General features: G+C 39.0%; 1 protein-coding gene across 1 annotated transcript in view; it reads right to left on the reverse strand.

Annotated features, from left to right (window-relative positions):
* Positions 1 to 27479, reverse strand: part of ATXN7 (ataxin 7) — a 63024-nt gene that overhangs the window by 29692 nt on the left and 5853 nt on the right. The window contains 1 exon segment of the mRNA XM_033141308.1: positions 14992 to 15096. Within this exon segment, the coding sequence (XP_032997199.1) occupies positions 14992 to 15096 (105 nt within the window).

A 27479-nucleotide genomic window follows, 5' to 3' on the forward strand; every position in this document is an offset into this window, starting at 1 on the left:
ATCTCTCCCAAAGTACCACAGAACAGAAAGCCAGAAGAGAGCTGGCTAGGAACTTCAGATACAGTGCGTTTGTAACACTAGTACCAGGCAAAACACAAAGTCCCTCCATAACCTCAGACCAATTAGGATGACTCCAATTCCTACAGCTAACTGACAGGCTAGCTGAGTCAATAGATTGTGAAACTGAAGTTCAGGTTGCACAGCTGCTTGACAATCTCACATCTGCTGGGGGCTAAAGTCAGTTCTGCAGAAGTTAATCACTTGTCCAGAAACAATGACATTAGCAAACCTAATTACTAAACATCTTCGAGGTGAAGCCTCTTTTATCCACAACCTCGATAGAAATTTGACAGGCAATGCATGTTGGCTAGGAAGTATAGCATGGAGGAAGCACAGTCCAAGGGAAGGAACAGTCTTTTGGGGGGGGGCAGGCAGAAAAGTCCAGATGAAATGAACAGAGGCCTTCATAAACATAAAAGTAATGTTGTAGGATTGTTCCCAGAGATTGATTTGATTATTAGGAGCACTCTATATGAGTAGGTAAATTCAGGTGTAGAGGCAACCTTCCATTTAGCAAAATAAAGTGGTAAGCACACAAAAAAACACCAGCAGCTAGAGCTATAAAAGATAGACATGCCCGGTGAGTTTTGTTTTGTTTTTGTTTTTAAAAACCCACAAACCATTACACCATTTATGGATAAACTAATATACCAGTAGATGTTTTCCATGTTTTCAGTATCCCTGTACCAGAATAAAAGTGTTGCCTTCCTTATGGGGCGCAGAATCTTGGCAAACCGTATGTGACTTTGTGTCTAGGGTGGGAGTTTCTGAGGATGTGCACTGCCCTGAGTTTCTAGGCAAAAGGGTAGGATACTCATGTGGTAATATTTCTATTAACAGTGCTATGGGCTGCATTTATAAACGGTTTTATGAACAGTAATTAATATTAACAGTGATAGTTATGCAACACTGGCCTGGCTGTCAAACAGCAAGCAGCCACTCTCTGTGGGTTCCTCGCCCCCCCCCCCTTGTGCAAATGCCCCCTTTCTTCTCTGGGCAGCAGTAACTATGCTTTAGAGTTACATCTGAGCCAAGGTAGCAACAGTGAACAAAAGTTAGGTCTCAACCGAAAAATTAAAACCAGATCCAACCCCAGTTTCAATGACTAGTCTGCAAGGTAAATCACAGTTACCAATAACCAGGGAAGTGAGAAGGAAAGAGTGCACAAATGCAAGGGGGAAGAAAGGAAAAGGGTGGAGGAAGGCTTATGCAAGCTAATGGGAGATGTTCCTGGTCAAACTACCATGATTTGGAAGCTGACCTAGCACGATGTCTGACCTTCGCCAGTACATTCTACATAGCTGCAAGACACTAGACTCTGAAGTCATGACATTTTCATGTCCAACCTTCCCCTCCATACCTTTCACTATCATAGAATTGACAGTTTCCCCTCTAAGACCTTACCATGTTGCTAAAATAAAGTATGAGGAATCCTCTAAATACTCTATACATTCAGGAAGTTTATATAATTATGTGACATGCTATATGAATGTTATATAGCAAGGATTCCTCCCCGCTTCCAACAATGGAAATATATTGGAAAGAAGAACACAACGCAACATTAAGAAGCTTACTAGTCCAGTAACCTGTTTCCTATACTGGCCAACCGGGTGCCTCTATGAAGCCCCCAACCAAGGCATGAAGTTAATAACCGGCTCCCACAGTTTCCCCTGGCAACTGGTATTCAATAGCATAGCCCTCTGAGCATGGAGACTCCATATAGTCAGCATGATTAGTAGCCAGTGGTAGAGTTAAGTTAGTGGCCACCTGCACAACTTTTGGAATAGCTTTACAATTAAGTACATCTGCAAAGCTCACATTCATGTAAGCATATTATTACAATACAGAAAAAAGCAGGAACCTACACATTACACACACACACACACACACACACACACACATGCACATGCATAGGCCTTTTTTAAGCTTACAAAACTCCATGGGTTGGATGAAGATTTGCTCTCATCCACTGTGGGAAGGGAGAAAGGGGCAAAATCGCCACCCTGTCATCTTCTTCTAATACCAGAATAATTTCAGTGAGCAAAAGTCTGGATTCAACCTCTTGTTGGTATATTTTAAATTGCGGAAATCAATATATATTGGAGTATGCAAATACATTAATTTCAATAGGTTAGTGCCATAAAATAATATTCATGTTCTTTCCTTAGGCATAAGCTTCTTGTATCTTTACTTTTGTTGGCTCTGGTATGGTTGCAAAAGGTATTTATTTCAAAGTTTAATACCTGGCTGTCGTCAGACATTATCATTAGCTTGATCATAAATGAGTAGATAAAAGAGTTAATCAACATTCCTAGCATGCTTTAAAGAGGAACCAAACTTTTACTGCCTTGGATGCAAGCTTACATTTTAGCAGCGAGAAAGGAGTACTTGTTATTAAGAATGGAAAAATGCGATGCAGAAAATTTCAGCCACTATAGATGACATAACAAACAGCAGACACCCTGAATAGCTGAGAATACTTTTTGACACCAATATAGAAATGGAATGTTCTGTGGCCCAGATCCTCAGTTATGACCCATGAGTTCACAAGGCCCCTAAGGATACCTTTTCACCTTCTAACTAAGATTTCAGATTCAGCAATTATTACCTAGAGTCCAGTTCTAAAGAGACTGTGTTTACTGGGAACTGCATAACAGGACCAGGGGCTCACCAAGATGTCATCTATCTTACTCAGAAATATGACACTTTCTTTTTAAGCACAGACACAAACACACATGTGAATGAAGGGCAACTGAAAGTGAATACATTTCCACAGCATTTTCCTCCTCATCAAACCAAACTCTCATTAAACGTTTTAAAGGGGAACTGCTCAACTGACTAGTGTACTGGGAAGGATAGACAGAAGGGGATGGGAAGAAGCATGCACAGAGGCACACCCCCCCCCCCCGGAACTTTTTGAAATTAAGCATGGAAAAAAAGGCTTCTAATGGCTCCATCAGAATTCTCCTTTTAAACCTAATGAGAACAGAAATGATGTGATTTTGTGGCGCTGTTGCATTTGATTTCTAGCATAACGTAGGAGTCTAACCTAAACTAATTCAGATATTAATGGATACAAATTATTCTCCTACCTTTTACTGTCATTGCAGGTCAAATAATGTGCAGCAGCAGAAACTTTTAACGTCATTCTGCTGTTTGCTGCCCTGGGCTCCATTGGAAGGAAGGGCAGGATGCAGATTTAATTAAATAAATAAAGGTATGGCCCTTTCCCCCTCTCTTCGGTTTTCAACAGTTGCAGCAACAGCCATTGTGAGGGGTAACTATGGTCAGCTGGCAATCTGACATTAGCAGAAGGTGCACTAAGTGGCACTGTGTTCAGGTGCTGTCTGCAGCAGCATTAGCAAAGAAGAGAGAAGAGGCACTCTCTAGGACCCAGAAGCACAGTGCAGAGCCACAGTGGACAGGCTCTGGCTACATGCAGCAGCTAATGAACTCAATAAGTCATCCTTGCATCACAGCTCCTTGTCCCTTCCAGTACTTGCCCTAAACAAAGTTTATCTCTTATGAAGCCAAGTGCAATCAGGGCATGTAGGAAAGAGAGGAAGACGGTGTCCAGCAGCTGCTGATTGAACTTCGAGAAGTACTGTACTTCCAGTTCTTCAGAGCTGACAATTTTATTTTATGTTCTTGCAAAGATGGTCCTATTATATTAATGAATGGTGTATTTTTCAGTAATTCAGTTGGAAACTCCTCTTAATACACAGTCCCACTTAATTTACAGCTTGCCCTAATCCTTCGAGATAAATCTAACTGCTCAGTTCTATGCCAAAGATAATTCCAGTATAGTCTGGCGCATAATTAGGAATAAAACAAATTCCTGGACTCAGAATCCTGTAAATAGCAGAACTGAACTGAGTTCACAGTTCTTCCAAACAAAAAAATGATTCCTGGCTAATCGAACCTTTCTTCATTTGTGGAGTATAATTTAGGACAGGGCGGCGGCGGAGTCATTTTGTTGCTGCCATGATTAAACAGTTGGGAGTCAGGAATGCTTGCCATTTACACTCAGATCTACAAGTAGATTCTGATGGGTCTTCTGCCCAGCCTTGCTACATTATTAGATATGGAAATAAATCCACAATAACTGGAAATGTATCAGACACCAGAGCACAACAAACGCTCACATACAAAAGCCCTCATGTTTTGGTTGCAACTTGGAACCAGAGCATCATGGGCAAAAAGCCAGTGCCATTCTTTGATGCCTGTCTGTGACAGAATGGGATTGGGTGCGATGACACTGCATATGTACCATTTCACCTTGGGTCACTTGATTTCTCACTCCTCTGCACAGTATCTTCCTTTGTTTGGAGCTGTAGTCTGGATTAGGTTTGAGTTTTTTCTATGCACTCTTTTGCCTGATTCACTAGGCTTCAGCCCCAGCTGAGCTGATATAATATTGCCTGGATCTCTATGAACCCACCTGCTTGCCCTTAGCTGCTGCCTAGGACAAACTGCTCACAATTGAGAGATTAAAACTCAAGGCATGTAAATCTCATTTCTGAGGCAAAAATCAAAGAAAACAGTTTAACCACTAATGCAGAAATCCAATTGATATTATGAGCTTTATTTTGCAATTCTTATTCAAAGATGAAGACTTTAACCTTTGGTTTTCATGCCATTGCCAACATTAGGAATGCAGCTCTTGCATTTCAATGTGTTAAGCTAGAGTCTGTTGAAAGGCAGCCTGATGAAACAAGTTTATTTAAAAACTCAAGGATTTGGGTTTAGTGCTAACAAAATGAGTAATTTTGTTGAAACTGAAATGGATTCCTTGCTCTTCTCCCTTATAACAACACAGTATCAGATGCTTAAAAAGCACATCAGAATGTAAATATGTATATTGCATATTTTAAGTACTCTTCCCCTAAGAATAGGACTTCTAAGATATATGCAATCGATTTATGTAAATCAAGGCAGACTGCGAAATAACAGTAGTATGTTTTTGCTCCTCTTAGCTTTGGCAGCTAGAAATCAAGCAAACCATAAACTGTAAGGAGTGCCAGAAACGTAACACCCTAATGACACCTTCTCATAGTTCCATAAGTGCATGCCTATATATTATGCTGCCAGCAACACAGCATATGATGCAATCAAATTGTGTGCATGGTGGGGGAGAAGCAAATAAAACATTATAATCATATAATGATTATATGATGATCTTTAATTCTTTACAGTCAACAGGACCTATTGCAGTGCCAATACCTAACATGGCTAATAAAGGTGGATAGCCTGAGTCTCAAAACAGTTAGGAGGATGAAAAGCAGCAGCCAGGTAGGATCTAGGGGAATAGATCAACAACATGCACAGATGCGAAACATCACAGAACTCCATTAGAAGATGTTTAGCTTCTGAAAGAAGGATCTGGGAGACAAAGGGCAAGAAGGGTTCAGAAGAAAGGGGAATGCTGGATCCATGAGTTTCAGAAGCTGGCATGTGAATGTAGGCCATTAGTTAAGCCTTAACACAGTAAGAAGGTTCTATATATGGCCTTCAGAGGATATATACTTAGTTAGCAAAAATCTCTTTGGTGTTCCTTCCAGGATTTCCCTACCCCAAAATGAACCAGAAATGGCCCTTGTTGCAATACAATACTTTTAAATAATTCTTGGAGGCCGCTTTTAATACATTAAGTTGCTTTTATAGAAAAGGACTAAGAAAGACATTGAACAAAAAAAGCCTTTACTAGCAGGAACCAATAGGCAACCACCTGGGATGGAAAAAGGTTTTGCATCCAATAAGCCAGTTGTCTAGATCATGCTATCAAGTGAGGTTAACAATTAAATTTTACCACACATCCGATATAGCTGTGTGGCCAAATGGCCATCTGTTTCCTCTATCTCATCGTCAGTTCCACATCTGATAACAGGAAGTTTAATGACAAGCATGTAGGGCCGCTGTCAAGATAAATGAAATAAATACAGCAACCACATGCATGTTGGAAAAACACTGAAGGGATTCTAAAACAAGAAATATCTATCTGACAAATACTGACAATGGATGCAGGACTAAGCTAGAAGTTCTCTCTTCTAGGATGAGATTCCTAAAACTGTCTTACTTCAGGCAAACATAAGCTTGAAAGTGAATCTTTAGAATCTCGCTGCTCTGTTAAGCTCATTTATTTATTTTTTCTTAACATTTGAAATTATCATTTCACCATACTATGCATACAAAAACTCTGGGCTTGAGGCCAGTTTTTATGCCAACTGTCGTCTCACGGGCCACCTCTGCAAACTGGTTTGCATGGAAAGCAAACTTTGCGGAAATAACAAAAACTTATGACAAACAAGACTTACTAAGTGACTGCATTCTGCAGCCAGGCTCAAATACACCTAACAGTGATGTAGACGGTTCAGTGCATTTTAGTCATGTTAAATATGAAACCTACATTATATGTCTGATGAATAAAGCATGATTGTGCAGCTAAAAGGTTTACCTCGTGCATCCAAACAGTTCTATTCTTAGTTACCCAATCCTTTAAACGAGGGGTAAGGTAGGCAACCTGAGGCCCGTGGGCCGGATGCGGCCCAATCGCCGGCCCACGGACGGTCTGGGAATCAGCGTGTTTTTACATGAGTAGAATGTGTACTTTTACAAGAAGTGCCAAATATTCTGGAATGGCAAGAGAAATTATACAGCTACCTGGATTTGTTAACAGAATTAATAAGAGGAGGAAGTAATCAAAAATTTAATCAAAGTTGGGGGAAATTCAGAGTATATATGGAAAAACAGTGCCCTAATATAAAAACTTGGGTCCATTTTTAATTTTCTGTATCAGTAAAAAGGGGGAGGAAAGACAAGAGGTTAATAAATCCACAAGATGTTTGGTTTAGTGGTAAAGGAAAGCAGTATCGAATAACTTAGTTAAATAACCTGAGAGGAAGGCAAGCAGAAGCCTAAGAAGTTGGCAAAATTGAAAGCCAACAACAGGTATTATAATTTATTATGATTTATTTTGTGGGAATAACAGTTATTGATCTGTTATTAATAGAATGAATGAATATGTAAGATTGGTTTTACTACATTTGTTATATTTTATTTAAAATTTAATTGGTGTATTTGGTTATGTTTGATATTTATTATTAGGTTTGGGTTTTTTTCTTTCTTTCTTTCTTTCTTTTCTTTTGTTGTTGTTTGATTTGTTCTGTTTTTATTGTATGGAATGTTATAACCTTCAATAAAGAATTATTTTAAAATTAAAAAAAAGAATGTGTGCTTTTCTTTAAAATGCATCTCTGGGTTATTTGTGGAGCACAGGAATTTGTTCTTTTTTTTCTCTCCAGAATATAGTCGGACCCACCACATGGGACGGTGGACTGGCCCACGGCTGAAAAAGGTTGCTGACCCACCCCCCAATGCGGCCCTCCCTTGGAAGCAAGCATATTTATAAATGCAAGAATGTGCAAAAAAAATAGTATAACAATTTTCAGCGCCTTACTTTTTTATTTAAAAAACTTAAACAATGTAAGGAATGTGTCTTATTGAGTTTTCAGATCTCAAAATATTTACTGATACTCCAATAAATTCAAGTACAGTACAGCTTTTAATTTGCATATAGAACACTAAACACCAGCAGAAGATTCTGGCCAACCCCTCTCTCCCAGCTCCTTGCTCAGAAAAGCATGGGAATTAGCCTCACTTTTTTGCAGCACTTTGAAAGTGAGAAAGTATCATTCCCCCTCCTGTGGAAGTGCAGACACACTAATTTCTGCAGTTTATGTATTTGCTTCAGCATATTAAAGAGAAACACAATTTATACTAATAAATGTTAAGTCAAGAAGAGAACAGTGTGTACCGGACCTATTTTACGTTTGCTGTTTTGGCACATACAGTACTTCAGCAAAAAAAAAAAAAAAAATTTCTTTGCAGATTATGCAATTTAAAAATATCGTTTTATTTCATGCAAATAGCAACTATTTTAAGTGCAAGTAGAAAGTTCTCTCCAGAGCCATCAGTGTCTTAAAAGAAAATTTTATGCTTATGACAACTCAACAGCATATAAACTATATGTAATATAGGGCATTATATTAGAATTCAAGTACGGTATGTCTTGCAGCTTTTTATTGAACAACATGATAGCATTTGTGACTGTAGCCAACCTTGTTGCTTAAACTTGTTAAGAGTGTTTCTAGCTTCAGGTTAATAAGTGCCAAGTGTATATTTTCAAGCCTCCCCTCACATCCCTTGTTTGTTTATTTTATTGGAATGGCTATCTAAGTGGAGATACTTTATTAAATGATACGCTGTCTTAAAATAACCAAGTAATTGGTTGAAGTGTCTTTACTGAGACAAATCCAACGCTAAACTTGAAGTGCAAAATGCTTCTGGGGACATGCCAGGGTGTTTCTTGTACGAGCTATAGCATTTCATACAGCCTTGCCAAGAAGAAATTAAATCAGCCATTACTAGAACTGGAGATTAAAATCCAGCTGCTGGTATTCAGAGTTAGTGAACTACTGTTTGAGGAATGGAGAAGTATTTATATGCAACCGACCGAAGCTTCTAATGGTAATTTCCTAACTGTATAATTATCTCAGGCCTTTTGGTAGTCAGCCACCACATGTGCCTTTCTGGCATTAGCTTGATAGGCTGAGGGTCCCTTTTGTGAAGAAACAGAGGAAGTACAGATTTTATTTTGTCAACTGGATGACAACAGATGGAGGATTTAGAGTTCTGGGTGCCACAAAAAGCCCAACAAGCTTTTTGGAAGGTGGTTTTGCTTTGCTTTATAACCATAACTGCAATATGAGGTATAAGAAGCAGGTAAAAGTGACTCTATACAACTACACTTGCTGTTAAGGAGCATATCAGTGTAATAGGATCACACCGAAATGTCCTTACACTGCGGTGCCATGCAAAGGACACAGTAGGTGCACTTGCACTTCTGCAAAGTTGTGCACAGCTCGCTAGTACAAAAACAGCATCACTGGAGGTATGGAAGAATGTGTCCCGTTCCCAATATCAAGATCACCTCCCTCCACAGCGACATGCTACAGACCTGAGTTTTAAGTCAAACTATGTGCCCCTGCCCTTCACCCATCCATGTACTAATCTCTGCCATCAAGACAGAAACACTTCTCTCCAACACTGCTCATCGGAGACAATTCGTCAATGTACAGCCCCGACACATACCCCACCCCATCTCAATGCTGCTCCTTACTCAGCAGACAGTGGCAGCTTCCACAGGACAACATGTGGTATATACTGATCACAAAGAGACAAACTCCAAAGCTTATCTAAGGGAGGATGTGCATTTTTCAAAGGTGATATGTGTATTATGTCTGCATAATAGGAAATGTTGGAAAACATCAATCTGTCGCCTTGAGAAAAAAAACTCCAAAGCAGAAGAAGCAAACATGATCACTTAACAACAGAACAACCCTCTCCTCCCACTCTCAACTCACACAAGCCTATGATTATGTGACTACCCAAACTGAACCTAGCTATCCAAGCCTTCAAGGCGACAGACTGTGCTTCAGAAGAAGTAACAGTGCAGCTGACGTTCACTTTATAGGTAATAATGTACAGTATACTGCTGCAATGTAATATTTAATTGCATCTGTCTGCAATACTGTCTTTAACTTCTCAGAGTCCACTGCAACCTAGAATAAGGCTATCATGTATTGACACACCCTAACAACAACCTAGGGGTCATAAATGAATTGGCATGTTAAGTCAAGTTTAATCCTACTGAACTGTCCGTTCTTTGATACCAGTGGTTTGTGGACTAATCTGCTTTCAGTTAAGAATATAATATGCAATGAGTACTTCATCTTTCTGACAAACCAACGTTGTAAAGTAACACAGGTTACAGAGAAGATTATAGGGATTATAGCACAATCGCATCAAGACCATACTATGTCGAATACTAATTTAAAGCAGGAAAACTCTTATCAAAAATCTGACTTAGAAAAATACTCGCTTGCCTGATCACCTGTGCTTTGTTAAGAAATGTTTCTAGTTGACTGGGTAGGGAACCTTTCAAGAAGTTGGTTGTTTTTCCCTTTAGGCCATATATGACTAACGGGGACATTTAAGGCAGGTGAACTAATAAAAACGTTTGTGAGCTGAGTATTAATATCAGCAATAGGATTTCTTATCCGCCCTTCACCATAAGATCCCAGGGCGTGTTAAAATACAAATGCAAAATTAAAACCAGTCTGAATAATTTAAAGCATGAAAACAGCTGTGTTTTTAACTCTAATAATGGCTCCAAAATTAGCTTCCAATAAACAGCAATTTCCTTTTCAAGCCAGGTTCCGACATTTGTTCATCACTTTTTAGGACAAATATCAATAATACTAGTTTCTGTAATCAGCTTCACCAATAAGCAGACAAAAATCATGACCATAATAAACCTTCAGTCTACTGTAACTAGAGTGAACACACAATAAACACTCAACATGGACTGTATGAAAACACAATATACTGTAAGGTAGCCTAGTGGAAAAAGATAGGAAGGAAAAGATGCATAGGTTTGACATCTTAAGAATAACATTCAGTTGGTATACAAAATGTATCCTCAAAGTATTTCTGTACATGTCACTCTTAATCCCATTCTACAGAAAAGAGGCAGAGGTCGAGGAAAAGTGACTATAAAGAACACACCTATAAAAATTTCTGGATTGTATTTATAAACACTTTACTGAAACCAGCCTTAAAGTAATGCTAATTATATATTTACAATAAAAATAAAAAAATAAAAAATTGTCCAGTAGACCAACTAAGTTTGTTCTGGTTGGCAGGAGCAGTGCATGCACACTTCTTCAGATACACTGAAGCAGAAGTCACCAGACCCTTATATATAGTGGGAGGGTGGGGTGGGGTATTTATCAGAAGGGATGGGTGATTGGCTCAATGGGTATGGCAAACCTGTTAACAACTGTTAACGACTGCAATATATAAATATTCCCTCTATATATAAGGGTCTGATGACTTCTGATTCAGTGTATCTGAAGAAGTGTGCATGCACACAAAAGCTTATACCAAGAACAATTTCGACTGCGTCAGACCAACACGGCTACCTACCTGAATATATATTTACAAATTGCAAACTCAAGATGAAAGCTAGTAACTGCTCAAAGTAACAAGTGGATACTCTTCATTTTATTAGCATATGCCCTAAAATGTAAAGTGTAAATTCCACTTAAGGACAAGTAAGAGCTGACTAGGGACGCGGGTGGCGCTGTGGTCTAAACCACAGAGCCTAGGGCTTGCCAATCAGAACATCGGCGGTTCGAATCCCCGCGATGGGTGAGCTCTCATTGCTCGGTCCCTGCTCCTGCCAACCCAGCAGTTCGAAAGCACGTCAAAGTGCAAGTAGATAAATAGGTACCGCTCCAAAAAGGTAAACAGTGTTTCCGTGCGCTGCTCTGGTTCGCCAGAAGCGGTTTAGTCATGCTGGCCACATGACCTGGAAGCTGTACGTGGCTCCCTCGGCCAATCAAGTGAGATGAGCGCCACAACCCCAAAGTCATCCGCACCTGGACCTAACGGTTGCGGTCCCTTTACCTTTACTTTTAAGAGCTGACTATGCATACTTGCTGGCTACAGGCTACAGTGGGGAGGAAAGCCATGCCCTTTAATATCAGACAAAAAGAAAGGGGAAATATGGGAGAAGGGGGGAAAGCTATGGTACATTTATTTTCATGTTCCTTAGAGCTTCTAGAACTTTGGTTTAAAATTACTGACATTTTCTGTGAGTTAGTTTGACTTCACCCTTGGAGGTGCACTCCATTGTCTCTTGAAGCAGAGGGATGCCAACAAAATATCCCTCGTACTAAAATAGGAATTAGAGGAGATGAAAATGACTTAAAACAACAAACTCTCTTAGAAGGGAACAGAAAACGCGGCCACAAGGCAAACTTCCATCCCCAGACTGTTATGCAAAGTACCGTATTTTTTGCAAAGTACCGGACCATAGGGTGCACCTTGTTTTTAGAGGAGGAAACCCAGGGAAATTTTTTTTTGAGGATCAGCTGAATGTTTTGCAGCTTTTTTGCAAAGGGAAAAGCCCTGGTTTTTTGAGGATCAGCTAAAAGTTTTGCAGCTTTTTTGCAAAGGGGGAAAAGCAAAGCCTAGTTAGTCACCTAGTTATGACTAACTTGTCCCACTGATTTATGGTAAATGAGACGGAAGTACATATAAGCCTGGCTCCAACCCTGTGGCTATTGAAGTTCACTACCCAACTGGTGACATGAAAAATGATGTATAGTTGGAAGCGTGCAATTATAGTAGTGCTTTGTATAGAACAGTTTTAGAAGATACCGATGGATTCTACCATGTCCAGTGTACCATACACACAAGGACAGTACTTTATCTTTGTTTTTTAATTCAATAGCAGCATTTCCCCCATCATTACTTATGTATATGCTTTCCAGATGAACATATTAGGGAAACTGTAGCTCTACATGTTGTAAGACAACTACAAGTTATTTAGAAATACTGATGTGGTGTAATTCTAGTGGCATTCGGTTATGCATATGATGTTATCCTCTTAACATAAAACACCTTCTAATGCTATTGCTAATAAAATCCTGCCAGTACTACAATAAATTGCCATTACCAGTTGTATGCCAGCCATAACAATGGTAACAATGGTTGCATAAGAGGTTTGATATTGAGGCAACAACAGGATCCTCTAGCAATCGCTTGATTCTGGCAGCATTCTCAGGTTTTAGAACCAGTGCTTTAAAAAAACCCAACCATTTTTTAATTGCCTAATAGGACAAACAATATGTTGCTTTCAAATTGCAGAATGTTAACTGTGGAGTAGAAAGTCTGAAAATCTCCACTGACACCTTTTAAAATAAATAATTGTGAGTTCTATCCAACTAATCCTCTGAGTAGATGCACTGAATTCAACAGATTGAAGCTGGTCATTCTTTTCTCTCTCCCTTTTTTTTAAAAAGTGGAAGAATAAGCAATTAAAATTAAAATTATACAATTTCTAACAGAAGAATTATAATAAAATGAATTCTAAGTTGAGATACTATGCTCAGTTTTCCTGCTCCAATTTTCCTGTCTCTATAAATTCATCTGGGAGACCCAGCCAGATGGGCGGGGTACAAATAATAAATTATTATTATTATTATTATTATTATTATTATTATTATTATTATCTTTTTGAGGGCTGCTGAAAGTTCTTTTTGTGATGTCATTTTAGTTAGCAATGCAATCTCCTATATTTTCTTCACCCATTCAGGTTATTTGTAAAAAGTCTTTATTTTTACAATATTGTGTAACACATAGTTTTGCACCACTCATTATGCTTTTAACCAATTACAGCCTGCCTTTCTTACTTCAATTTGTGTTTTGCCAAGGACAGTAGTTTTGGCCTTTCTTTCTTTCTTTCTTTCTTTCTTTCTCGTTCCAAAATTCATTTATTACAGTGCATGACAAACAGTGCAAGCACATTTTTCTAATTTATTTATTTTTTGTTTGAATTAATCAAGAGAATCTCAGAAGGCATGAATCTGCATGGAGGTCTGTGTTTTGTTCTTATTTGTTCAGCAATATCCCAATTGAAAATACTGGAAGTATGGAGGTCAATTAAAATCCATTTGTAATATCTCTTGTTCATAAAACATTAGATGCCTGTTACTGAACCAGCTGGAAAAATGCAGCATCGTTTTCTTAGACCACATCTAAAAATCATAGTATTCTCTATTCAACTTCCTGTAAATTAGTTTGTCAACAAAGAGACAAAAAGAGTTGTCAGGAGCCACTTGTGGAGGAAATTTTCACCACACTTTTAAAATTGGTTTCATGATAGGGAATTAGAATCAGGGAAAGATTATCTTTGAACTACAGTATTTATAGTACAACCCCACTTCCATAGTAGAATTCTGGTTACACTCTTTACTTTGTTATCTTCAATCCATTTGTCAATTGCTGGTAGTTGCATATGACATCAAGCCTACAAAACCCATTTGCTGCGCTTTTTTGATAGAGATTTTCATTAGTGGCTCAATGTGCTTTTGCTTGCCCCAATGAATTTCATTATTTTCTTTTTAAACATTATTTTAAATTTAAACAGTTGGCTTTGTTCTATTTCCAAAAGGTAACAACTCAATTTTATTCCAGTGGGTCAACTCTGCATGGGACTTAAATCACATGCAATCCTGAGTGTTTATCTGGACAGCATTTTATTTCCTCACCATAAATAATCTGTTAATACCAACACATCCAAATCAGAACTCACGTAAAATTCACTACAACTATATCTAGTATCAAAACACTCTATACTGCAATACATATGAACTATGATGGTGAGCCGCACATCTAACAGGGTTGCCCAGCCACTCTGGGTGGCTTCCAACAAATTAAAACATCCAGAAACATATGCTCTGCTTCTAACATGTTCAAGTTCAGCATTTTCTGAATTTTTGCATCATTGCTGCAATTGTATAACTGGTTTCAAATGAGACAGGCTAGATTCTCCTTATTTTACAGCAGGAAAGAAGTCTTATATGCTCACATACCCCAAAAAGTAACTAATGTAAAGAACATTTTTAGTCTTCACAAGTATGTGTAAAAGCTATATAAGAGTAAACTCTAGGTTCTGTATACAAGATAGCATCAACTCAACTCTTTTTCTTCTGAATCTTTTTCTTCTGTTTTCCTTATTTATAATGCTGTTCAAATCTCTGTATGTTTTAGAAATATTTGCAAACCTAATAAACAATATTTCAAAACTTATAAAATAAAACATGGGTTATAATTTTTTGTATGCCTTTTTAAATTTTTTAACATGAAAGTGCAATCATATGCACAATTCATATTTGTACAATATTTACATAATGCCATGTGCAACATTGCCTGGAAAGATCACAAAGAGGGATAATCTAAAATTGCCAGGCTTAATCCTGATTTTACCTCACCCTAACGATTAAAAAATGGTTCAGTACTTACCATAATGTGATTGAAATGCCTGTGGTTTTACGACCTGATTACAGTGGTTACACATCACCAAATAGAAATCATCATGAGCTGGGCATAGGCCAAATATTGGCATATCTAAAATAAAAAGACAAAGGGTATGTCTCACAAGTATTCAAAATGGTGGTACAACAATTTATATAAAATAACCATGTAATGTCGCTGTAGATGAATCACTGAGATGAAGTTTCAAAAGCTACATGTGGGAGTGGAGAAATGAATACTCAATAGTTATGGAATTAAGTATTACAACACATCTACTTCAGAGTGAACACAAAAATAGCTTATTGACAGTCATTATCTATAGGTACTTGAATATAGAATTGAGTTTATAACACTTTAAGAAGAGCATCAGAAACTGGAAAGAACACATAAATATTATTATTTTTTAAACTAAATTGCATGCAGGTTGGGAAAAGTTATTAAACATTTCTAAGGCATTATTCAAAGGCATAGGAATTTAACTGCTAGCAAATATTTCCTAGCAAACATGCATACGATCAGACAGACTGCATACATTTTAAAGGCATAGCTTTAACTAGACAGCATTATGTATCAAATAGTTCTATTTAATAGGATATTATATCCCAACCATCTGGTACCACAGATCTAGAAAACACTTGCAAAAGGGAGTGAAAAAACTAAGCAGGAAACCTGGCAGTACAATGACATTTGGACAAAATAATAAACCGTACATGTAGGCTACTATTATAATAGACTTCTAAATTGGAATAGTGTTTCTATATTATCTCCCTGACTACAGACAGAGGTAATATGCTAGAAAATCACCTTCAAAATGGCTTCCTGCTATGTTAATGAACTAGTGGGCTCATCCCCACTTTCACACCTGCAAGAAGATCAGAAGTCTCGGCTTTTAAACAAGCCACTGTTTGCTTGAGTCCTGCGGAGGTCACTTCAGTGCTGCTAACACAGTGGTTTGACTTCACCCCCAGAAGCGCACTCCATTGCTCTCTCGAGACAAACAGATGCCAGTAATAGCAGTATGCCACAGTGTATGAACTTGGGGAAACTGTGATTACTCAATAAGCTAGGATCTGAAACCAGGCTCTGAAGCTGGTTTGCTCTCACAAAGTAGAGTCTGAACGTCCCTTGCTTCTTCCTTGCAGGTACAAAAGATGAAAGGGGTGAGACTGTGAGACTGAGCCTAAGCCTGAGGCAGGAAACCATGGTTTCCAGTTATGTTTGAATCAGGTCTATATTTCAAAGCACAGGCTGCCCTGGTACTAAATATACCAATCAATATCATTTTAATCTGGATAGCAGGCTGTACTCAGCAATTAAAACAGTTTTAAGAGATACATAATGGACAGCTAAATCATTTTTCTTCAGTTTGCAAGACAGCCTATGCAGTAAGGGCCAATCATTATCAGTTTTGTAACAACAGCTTAGCTTTTCTACAGAACATCATAAAGTACATTCCGTGGCAGAATGACATTTATAACTACCATTGTATGGAGAAAGAACAAACAAAACACAGTCAACAAGTCTGGACGATGGTAAAACCTCCAAGCATATCTCTTTAGGAGGTTGAAAACCATTTTCTCACTCACAGCATATCACTTATTGATGCAAGGAATCTGCAACTGAATACTTGAGCAAAGGTTCATAGCCAGATCAGTCACAATGCCTCAAACAAGTGGACCATGTCCACCCCGCTACTACATTCATGTAAAGAACAAGATCTTATGAATGGGTTGCCATTCTGAAAATTTACTGCCTGGTTATTTAAAAACTCTTGGAATGGTGTTAGAATACCATGGAAACTGCTTGTTTACAAGTATAGCATAGTTTAACAGTAAACAACATGAAAATCACTTGCCTTGATTCTTAAAATTTAATTTAAAATTCTTATTTAAAACAAAGTTGCACTTCAATTTGATATTTCCAATCTCAAGTATTGAAACTATTTTGGAAATGTGTATCAGGCGGCTTCCTGTGTTGCTAAAATATATTATGCTAGCCTCCATAGCACTCAGAATCAAATTTTAACCGTCGTTACTTACTGTAAACATGACATTATTTGAGCACATCAGTTTATGTAATTTTTATACCATTAATCTCAACCCTTTCAGCCATGGGACCAACCTTTAACTCAAACATGAATTTCAGGACCCCCCCCCCCCTTTCCCCCCTACATATTTGTATGGTGGTAGTGCTATGGTTGCAACCCACCTTGGATTAGGCCGTGAACCTGTGGGTCCCAATCCAACATCTGAAAATCAATGCTTTGTGCCCCTTGTGGGAGCTTAATCCTGGAGTCCTAAATGAGATTATGGGTTCCTTGGTCTGGTGGCCAAAATTTGCAATACCAAGAAAAGCAGCAAATGGTAAATTTCTTGGGTAGCATCTAATGGTTGCATGAGTGCTATGCAATTTATGCAAGTGACTGCTCTCTTTCCCTCCTCTGGTCCCCGCAGCCCCCCGAAACCAACCAAAAACTCTGTCCACAGTGACACTCCTCCAAACAGTGGGGGCTGTGTCATACAGGGTTGCAGTGGGAAGGCAGAGTTCCCTGAAACTGAGCAGAGGGCTCTTGTGTCAGCAGAGCTCCCAATGGAGTAAGATCCCTCTGCCCAATTTCAGGCAAATACACCTCCTCCACACACACACTGTGGTGGTATATGACAAAGGCCCCACTGTTCATGTCATGTGGGGGTGGCAAACCCACTAGAAAGCTTAGCAGAGGAAAAGGCCCCAACCACTGGCCAAAGAGCCACCAACTGCTATTCAAGAAAGAGCACTGGCTATTTCAGGCTAGTTATTAAATACCCACAGATAATTTACCGTATTTTTCGCTCCATAAGACACACTTTTTTCCTCCTGAAAAGTAAGGGGAAATATCTGTGCGTCTTATGGAGCAAATGGTGGTCCCTGGAGCCGATTTGCCCAGGGGCCAAAAGCAGATTGTGCTTTTTGTTTTACAAAGAGAAAAGGGAGTGTTGAAAGGACCCCGCTCAGCAGCTGATCAGCAAGAGATCAGGAGAGAGATAAGAGTCCCCAGCTGTCTTTCAGCCCTGCCCTCCTTTGTTGAATGTGCTGCAAAGGGAGGTAGTTTGTTTCCCCAGAGACATGTGACTGGCTGATTAGATTATCTGTCTGGAAACAGTAGAAACGGCTCCCTTTCCTTAAGATTTTTCAGAAGTTGAACCCCATAAAAATGGGGCTTTTCCTCTTTGCTTTTCCCCCTTTGCAAAAAAAAGCTGCAAAACTTTTAGCTGATCCTCAAAAAACCCAGGGCTTTTCCCTTTGCAAAAAAAGCTGCAAAACTTTTAGCTGATCCTCAAAAAAACCAGGGCTTTTCCCTTTGCAAAAAAAAGCTGCAAAACTTTTAGATTTTTTCCCCTTGTTTCCTCCTCTAAAAACGAGGTGCGCCCTATGGTCCGGTGCGCCCTATGGCACGAAAAATATGGTACTCTGGCCTTGAAAAACTAGTCTCCCTCTACTTTTTCCTTTATTTCCCTTCTCTCTATCTTTTTTGTTACTATTGTATATTCTGTTCCCCGCCTCCCACCCAATCCTGATTTGCTCTGAACAACAGTTTCCCCTAATTTTGATGTAAAAGTAAACTATGGGTAATTAATCCAGAAAAAAGTCTTCAGTTGCAGTATGTGCAGAAAAGAAAGGGCTGGGCAAGGGTGGAGGTGAGATTTTTGCTTATGTCCAAACCAGGCCTTATTTCACTTTCAATCACTTTTAATCTGAATACCAACTTTCTACGGTATATTGCTGTACAAAAGGAGGTTTGTGCTGACTTGGAAGGGGATGTATTGTAAACTACCCTGAAATAATAAGGTGCGGTATATAAATCTCCCCAAACCCCTTTGCTTTCAACCATTTGTGTTACCAACCAATACAAATACCAAGACAATTACATTATATAAGAACAAAAAGTTCAGCAGTGAACAAACATTCTAAATGCCAGCCTAGAAAATCTGTTGCCTGCTATCTAAAATCTGCAATGAAAGCAGTTTAGGAAAGTCTCTAAAGGAAGTGAATTTCATGGCGCTGTGGTCTAAACCACTGAGCCTCTTGGGTTTGCCGATCAGAAGGTTGGTGGTTCGAATCCCCATGACGGGGTGAGCTCCTGTTGCTCGGTCTCAGCTCCTGCCAACCTAGCAGTTCGAAAGCACGTCAAAGTGCAACTAGATAAATAGGTACCGCTCTGGTGGGAAGATAAACAGCATTTCTGTGTGCTGCTCTGGTTTCACCAGATGCAGTTTAGTCATGCTGGCAACATGACCCGGAAAAACTGTCTGTGGACAAATGTCGGCTCCCTCGGCCAGTAAAGCGAGATGAGCGCCGCAACCCCAGAATCGTTCATGACTGGACTGTCAGGGGTCCTTTACTTTATGGCAAGTAGGTTAAACATGGGGCATGATGCCTCCGAGTTTTACTCTTAAATTTAGGATGGATTGAAATCAAGTAAAAATTACTAGAAGTCACATTTCCCACTATACAATTCATACATTTCCTAAATAGCAGTACACATTAGCTGCCATATATTAAAACACACCAGTCTAAAACTAAATAAAGCCTTTATGGTACCTAGGGGCATAATCCAAAACATATTGTCATACACCCCTGCACCATCGGCACTGCATACATATATTTCCTGAGAGACAAGAGGAATAATTGAGAAATTAGTAGATTTCCAACTAGGATTACTGCAGATATCCAAAGAGCCACAGTAACAGAGGTCCATCAAGCCGGTGGGCCTGTGTGCAACCACTGCTATTTAACTCCTAATTTGGAGATAAAGGCAGACACTCTAGGGAGCCTAGCACCCAAATGGACAGGCCCAGCCCCTTTCTCTCGACAGCTGAAAGTAAAGGGTTGGGCTTGTTTTGGTGTTGGGGTGCAATCACCTCCGCCATCCAGCACCAAAACAGTCAGCCCCAGCTTCACTTTTCAGAGTGATGTTTGTTTTTAGCACTGGTCAGGCAAGTGCTCTTGAGCATCCCCAAAACTGAGTGTCAAAGTGTTTAGGAAACCTGTTGAAACTGCTGTCAATCAATTTCATCTGCTAACTCCAGACAGAGACTTCTAAGATAATGCTGAAGAATTATCTTCTCTATACAAAAGGTAGGAAGAAATCAACTTATATTCAAACAAACAACAAAACTATTCAGCTAGTTTACAGATTAATAATGTTACATAAACCGTCATAGACTGCTGCAATGCATTGCTACTCTAGAATTCACATTTTAAAAGGCTGAGTATTTCTATTATATACTTTCAGGATTCCAATAAAACATTCAGCGTATTTGTCTGACCAATTGTCTCAGGAAGAGAAAGTATCCTACTGCAAATACGTCCAAGAAGACAACTGATCAATACAATAACATATGTATGATAAGTAACACAAGAATACCAAGACTTCAAAAATTTTGCAATATAAAAGAAAGCAGATCTCATGAATTAGCATACATGTGTTATCATATTGATACCTTTCTGAAATTCAGAAGGCAATGCTGGTACAGAAGATTATACAAACATGAAATCTAAATGCATAAAAATTAGTTAAAATGGGAAAAAACAGAATGCAGCAATTATATTAATCACTATATTAAAACCAGAATTAATGAGAAGTCACGTATCTAAAAGGAGAATGTAGGGAGCTCTAGAATCAGCTGTGTGGTATAGAAAATATTTCGTACTATTTCTCTATAGAAAAAAATCCACTTTTAGAAATGCATTGTTTCAAAACATTGATTAGTAACATGATAGATGAACCCAGTATGAGTTAAACTGAGCAGCTGGAATAGAGATAATTTGTTTGGTTGTTTGTTTGAACCCTGGGTGAGAACTCAAAGGCTTAGAGGGAGGCCGTGTCAGAAAGCAAATTAATTGATATTGGGGTGTGTGTGTAACTTTATATTAATGTAACATTTTTATATGTAACTGTACAGTGGTACCTCGACTTACGAGCGACTCGACTTCCGCATTCTTTGACTTCTGAATGACCCCTGGAAGCGAAAAAATGGCTGCCACTTCCGAAATTTTCGACTTCCGAAGGGGAAGCGGCGGCACGATACCTCGACTTACGAGGTGTTCAATGCGGTTTTTCGACTTGCGAAGTTTTTTTCCGTTCCGAGATGGTGGCTTCGACTTGCGAAGATTTCGACTTACGAGCACGCCTTCGGGACGGATTAACTTTGTAAGTTGAGGTACCACTGTACTTTTGTAGTATTTTGTTTAATGGGAGAAAATACTAAGCATTGATTCTTTCCATCGGGCAAGAATCAATGCTTAGTGTTATGATGATTTCCAGCCACTGTTCTTCAAGCAATGATTTAGTATTATGATGATTTCCAGCCACTGTTCTTCAAGCATGTAAAATCAGTAACTTTTCAGTAATTAATTCAATCTCTCTCTCTCTCCCTCCTGCCTGGAGTGGAGTCACTAAGACAGTTGGATGGAGTCTTGTGGCTGAGAGGGGGAGTCTTGTCATCTGGGCAGCCCAGAACCTCCATACACAATACCCAGGCTTGCACTCCCAGGGAAGTCACTTTGGTGCTTTTATTGCAGCAAAAATAACACGTTACCACTTACAAGTTACCAGTCTCTGCAGCCACATCAGGTGCTGAGATTCTCCAGCAGTTTGACTGCACCCCGGAGGCACACTCCACTGTCTCCCAAGACAGCTGAATGCCAACACAATATAAATAGTATATGCTACTGAACTGACGTGTTTGAAACTTTTACAAGCATTCCAATCAAAATAATTTCCAATGGTTTCCAGTTTGGATCTGGCATATGCTAGAAGGCAATGTCTGCGGGACAGTACATATATACCATGCAGTTTGGACTATACTGTTTACAAGTTTTCAGCTCATGTCTGCACAAACTGTAGTGCAGCCTACAGGGTTTTTTTCCCCTTCTAACAATAATCACTGCAGTCAAACTTGTCTGGCTAGTCCTATCAAACTGTCACAGAAGGCAACATTTCAGGTGCCTCTCATTTCAAAATTGTTTGCCAAGTCTTAGCCCCATGAAGCTGGATACTTTGGGACAGGTTCTTAAGGGGTCCCAGAAAGCATTCCTTATTATCTGCACTGTATGCATTTGTATCTATTATTTTATTTAATAACTTTATGTGCTCCCATTCAATATGCAACAAGTTAAAATAATTCAAATCCACACAAAATAGCAGGACTATACACAAATGATATTAGCAACGTGAACCATAGTCCACGATTAATACACTATAGTTTAATAAAACATTGTTTAGCATTTTGTGTGAACCAGGCCATTATGGAAACCTACTTGTGTGATTTATTAACATGTGATTTGTTGTTAACATTTTTAAAATAAACATTTTACATAATACCATATAACAATTGACTTCCCTCCTTCCCTTTTCATGGTTCATTTTACTTATCTATCATTCCTGCATATTTTACTATAGCCAATCTAATCTTTTCTCCATTTAACACCCTTCAAATATTTACCATACTGTTGAATTTATCTAAATGCTACCAGCAATTATATTCTAAATATTCCACTCCTCTTTGAATAAAGATTCTTCTTGCTCTCTTATTCTATAGGTTAAACCTACTGCTTCCACAAATTCTATCATCTTAAATTTCCAATCTTCATTATCAGTGATCTTACTCACTCTCCATCTTCGGGCTAGCAAAATTCAAGCTGCTGTGGTTGTGTACATAAATATTTTTTTCTCACAACTGGGAACTTCAGACTTAAGTATTCCTAACAAAAAGGCCTCATGTGGGTTTTTTTGGGGTGGGAGGGGGGGAATGTTGTTTTAAACATTTTTTAAACTCACTGTAGATCATTTCCTCATAGCCTTTAACCTTTTTAACCACCCTGAGACCTCTGGGTATAGGGCGATATATAAGTACATATAGAAAAATGTTCCTTCCGTTTCTTTGCATTACTAGCACAGATCTTATCCAACTTTGTACATCTTGACCAACCTACTCACTGTTAAATGCCATCTGTGCATCATTTTCATACAAGTCTGCTTCAAAGTATAACATGAGATAAATTTCAAATCATTCCTCCAGAATTTCTCCCAGAGGTTTAGGTCTATGTTATGCCCTATTGCCCAGTGTGTCACTGAAGCTTTAACTAACTCGTATTTTGGTTCCCATTCTAATAAAAAGTTATACATTTTTGACAATTTAACCTTATTCCATAATAATTCTCTTTCAAACTGTGAGCTTTGATCTGGAATCCCATTTTTAAAAAATCTAATTTAAACATTTCATATATTTGATGATACTGTAACCAATGCGTAATTTGGCTCCTTACTTCTTCCATTGGTTTCAATCGAGGTCCACTCCCTGTAAATTCCAACAGATCTCTGTATGTAGCACATTGTCTATCCCTGTTAATTCTCTTGATTGTGAGTCTTTTCTACATTTATTTTAAAACCTGCCACTTCTCCAAACTTTTTAATTTCATCTACAGCCTTGGGAATGCTTACATTAGGTTGTTCCACATTAGGTTTACATTAGGTTGTTAGGGCCACGTCATCTGCAAAAGCCTTTAAAGGTTCTACACAATGGGTAGGCAAACTACGGCCTGGGGGCCAAATCCGGCCCAATCACCTTCTAAATCCGGCCCGCAGAAGGTCCGGGAATCAGTGTTTTTTTACATGAGTAGAATGTGTCATTTTATTTAAAATGCATCTCTGGGTTATTTGTGGGACATAGGAATTCATTCTTTCTTTTCCCCCAAAAATATAGTCCGGCCCCCAAGGTCTGAGGGACAGTGGAAAAGTTTGCTGACCCCTGTTCTACACCCTACAATTCCTTTGTAATCATTGGGCTGCAATATATACATGAAAATCTAAAAGGACTTTTCCATTCACTTCAATGGAGAGGACAGCTTTAGGTGAGCAGTGCTGGATCTCGTAATGAAAAGCAATGCCACTTGAGCAGAAATTCCTTGTGTTTGCCAGGTTTAAAATGTGGCTCTAGACTGTAGCATCAGTATTACTACTGTACAAAAATAATCTGTTCTGCAGGTGAAATACTTCAAGCTATTAACTGAACGCTTTGACTGAAGACATGCTGTCATTACAGATTTAGATAGCATTATTTGCATCTATACAGAATTCTGCCAGCATCCCAGCTGTTTCAGGTCACCATCTCTACCCTGCTACCCTCTGCCAATTGGACACTCTGTTCGTTTGTTCTTGTTCAAGGACTAGCTTTGTTCTCGTTAATTTGTGGCAAGCAAATCTAAGTAAGAGGCTGCACGCTTTGTGTTTAGATCAGATCCTTTTCTAAGAATTTCAAGTGCAAAGCGGAGCAAAGTGGCAGACTGGCATGCCTGTTAAAAAGGTCACATATAACCTATGGACCGCTGGATGCTCATGGAGTAGACAACTACTAGCAGTTTAATATGTGAACCCGAAATGTTGAAGAAAATTTCACCATCTGCATGCAGTTGGTAGATGCCAATATACAGCTGACTGACTTATTCTATGTTGGATGGGTGGAAATGCTGTTGATAAACAGTATTTTGATAAGCAGCTCCTGACATGACAGCAAAGTTGTTCAGCAGGCTAGTGTCCTGGCAACTCCAAGTGAGCTGGAGTCCTGGCAACTCCAAGTGTTCCAAGTCATGTTCCAATCTCTTAAAAAACTATGAAAGCAATATGTTATCTTCTGGAATCAGAGCTTTATGAAGCCACTTCTTTTCCTACTGCAAATGTGACGATTGTGTTGAAAAATGATAGGAAGGCAGAAAAAAAGAATTCTGACCTAGAGGCTCCAAGGTCCAAATTTGTGAGCAGTGTTGCCAAACAGGGATCACTTATTGACACTTAACTATACATATATTTTGAAAATACATCTGAGTGTTTAGACCCTGCCTTTAATTCTTCACTTGCTGCTGCTATTTTTAGCAACCTCCCCTGGGAACCCTCAACTCTAATGAAAGAACGCAATACCTTGCAATGCTTCTGCCCCATGTTAGAGCAGCACCAAAATACACTGCCAACACTTTCTAGCTAAAGTGGAAAACATGCTTGCTGGAAAGTGACATTGGATGGACCATCCTGTTTCTAATCAGAATGTGATTTCAAGGAAGGTAGTATTAACATAGCTGAAGACCTTTTACACAATTATCTTTTTAATGTAAAAAAATGTTAAAGGTAAGGTTGAAAATATAAGAGAAAGATATATATCTGTTATATCATTTAAATGAAAACTTACAAACCCACCAGCTGTTTGTACTGCACAGAGGCCACATCAGCATGATTTTACTGAAAGGAAACATCTCTCCCCAGTTCAGAAAAATCTGTCAAATTAATCTGTTAAAATAGAAAGTGAAAGCTGCCCAAATCCTCCCTGCAGTTGCACTACAGGTGAAGCCGTAGCTTGATCTTATGCTGAACATCCATGTTTATGTTTACCAGAACATCCAAATTGGGCCACTGTAATCAGAGTGGGCGAGAGCCAATCTAGTTTTGGCCAATAAAACAATAATATCTTATCTGTACTGGTAAGCAAACAGTCTATCTCATGGGACAATGATGCTCTAAACGTCCAGTCAGAAAGATGATTCACTGTGCACCAATTTTAATTTCCCAATATTGTTTCTCATAAAAATGAAACTGCAGTACATTTTTATCAATTACAGAACTGATCTAGTCTCAAGATGCTCACAGCATGGTGAAAAAGTCTAATATTTAAGAAGTGGTTCAAACTACTAAGACACCAGGGATGCTAAAAAAATTATATGGTGATATTAAATGTAAAGGTAAAGGGACCCCTGACCATTAGGTCCAGTTGCGGACAACTCTTGGGTTGCGGCACTCATGTTGCTTTATTGGCCGAGGAAGCCGGCGTACAGCTTCCAGGTCATGTGGTCAGCATGACTAAGCTGCTTCTGGCGAACCAGAGCAGCACACGGAAACGCCGTTTACCTTCCCGCCGGAGAGGTACCTATTTATCTACTTGCACTTTGATGTGCTTTTCAACTGCTAGGTTGGCAGGAGCAGGGACCGAACAACGGGAGCTCACCCTGTCGCGGGGATTCGAACCACCGACCTTCTGATCAACAAGCCCTAGGCTCTGTGGTTTAACCCAAGCGCCACCCGCATCCCTTTTATGGTGATATTAAAATTAGACAAAACAAGAAAACACAAGTCACCAAACTGCCAAAGGATTTTTAAAGAAAAAAGAAAAGAAAAAGTTATGTCTACTACTTTTTTGTTTCCAGGTTAATACAGTGCTCTCTCTCTCTCTCTTTTTCTTTTTTACTCTTCAATGATTTTTAAAAAGCAAACTGGAAAATCGTTTAGGAAAAAGCAAAGAAGGTAAAAAAGGCTGGGCACTTTTGAGAGACTATTATTGCCATAATCAATGGGTATTCCAATACCACAAGAGAGAAACTAAACACCACAGGACATGAAAAATGTAAACAGATACTCCACAATTAAAATAAAGAAGTTTAAGTCTCCAAATTAGTTATAATCAAAGAAATGTCAGGTATAGTCCAGTTATGCTAGAAACTGACAAGCTGAAGCATAGATCAGGGCCTACTAGTGGAATTTGTGCACTAAAGCTTCTCATAAACCCAGTTTCGTACATGCACTGTAGCATCAGGGACAGTTCCCTGGCTAGAGTTCAGGCATATGTACAAACTTCTGTAAAATTATATACCCAATGAACATGAGCACAATGAAGCACCCATTCATTCAAGCAAGCCGTCTTCCCACACACCACATGAGACTATGTACTCAATCATGAATGTATCAAATCCCCCTTTGAAAATCTTCTAAGCTAGTGGTCACCACCACATGTTGTGACAGAGAATTCCACAAATTAATTAATCATCGTAGTCCTAAATCACTAGCCATTTTCATTGGATACATAGTTATAGTATTTTGAGGGCATAAAAACATTCATATGATATGTAAGCTATGATCATCCCCCCTGCCACATTATTCAACTTTCTTCTAACCTAGACAGCTCCATTCCCTAATAATTTTGGTTGCTCCTTTTTAGCAAATTTGTAAATTTTAGCTGTACATTTTTTTTTGAAAAGTGATAAAATAACTGTGCACAGTATTCCAAGTGTAGCCACATTATGATCCTGACAGTTTACTGCATGTAAACTGCAGTACTGCATGTATATTATTCAGATAATCCTTACAACAACCCAGCAAGGCAGTCTCCTGCACCCTGGGCATCATACTGCCTCTCCTGGCATGCCCCATGGTCTGCAAATAACAACACCCTGAAGATTCTGGCCCCTGGGGAGATTAGATTGGCCTCGACTAGAGCCAAGGCCTTTTCGGCCATGGCCCCAACCTGGGGGAACACTCAAAAGATTTGACATCCTCCTGCAGGGCCTGCAAGACGGAGCTGTTCTGCCAGGCCTTTGGTCAGGGTTCAGTCTGACTCATTTTCTCTTTGTATAAGAACAAGCACGAAGGAAGTTTCCCAGACCACTCACAGGTC

Source organism: Lacerta agilis, chromosome 2 (assembly GCF_009819535.1).
Source record: "Lacerta agilis isolate rLacAgi1 chromosome 2, rLacAgi1.pri, whole genome shotgun sequence".
Classification (NCBI taxonomy): Eukaryota; Metazoa; Chordata; class Lepidosauria; order Squamata; family Lacertidae; genus Lacerta; species Lacerta agilis.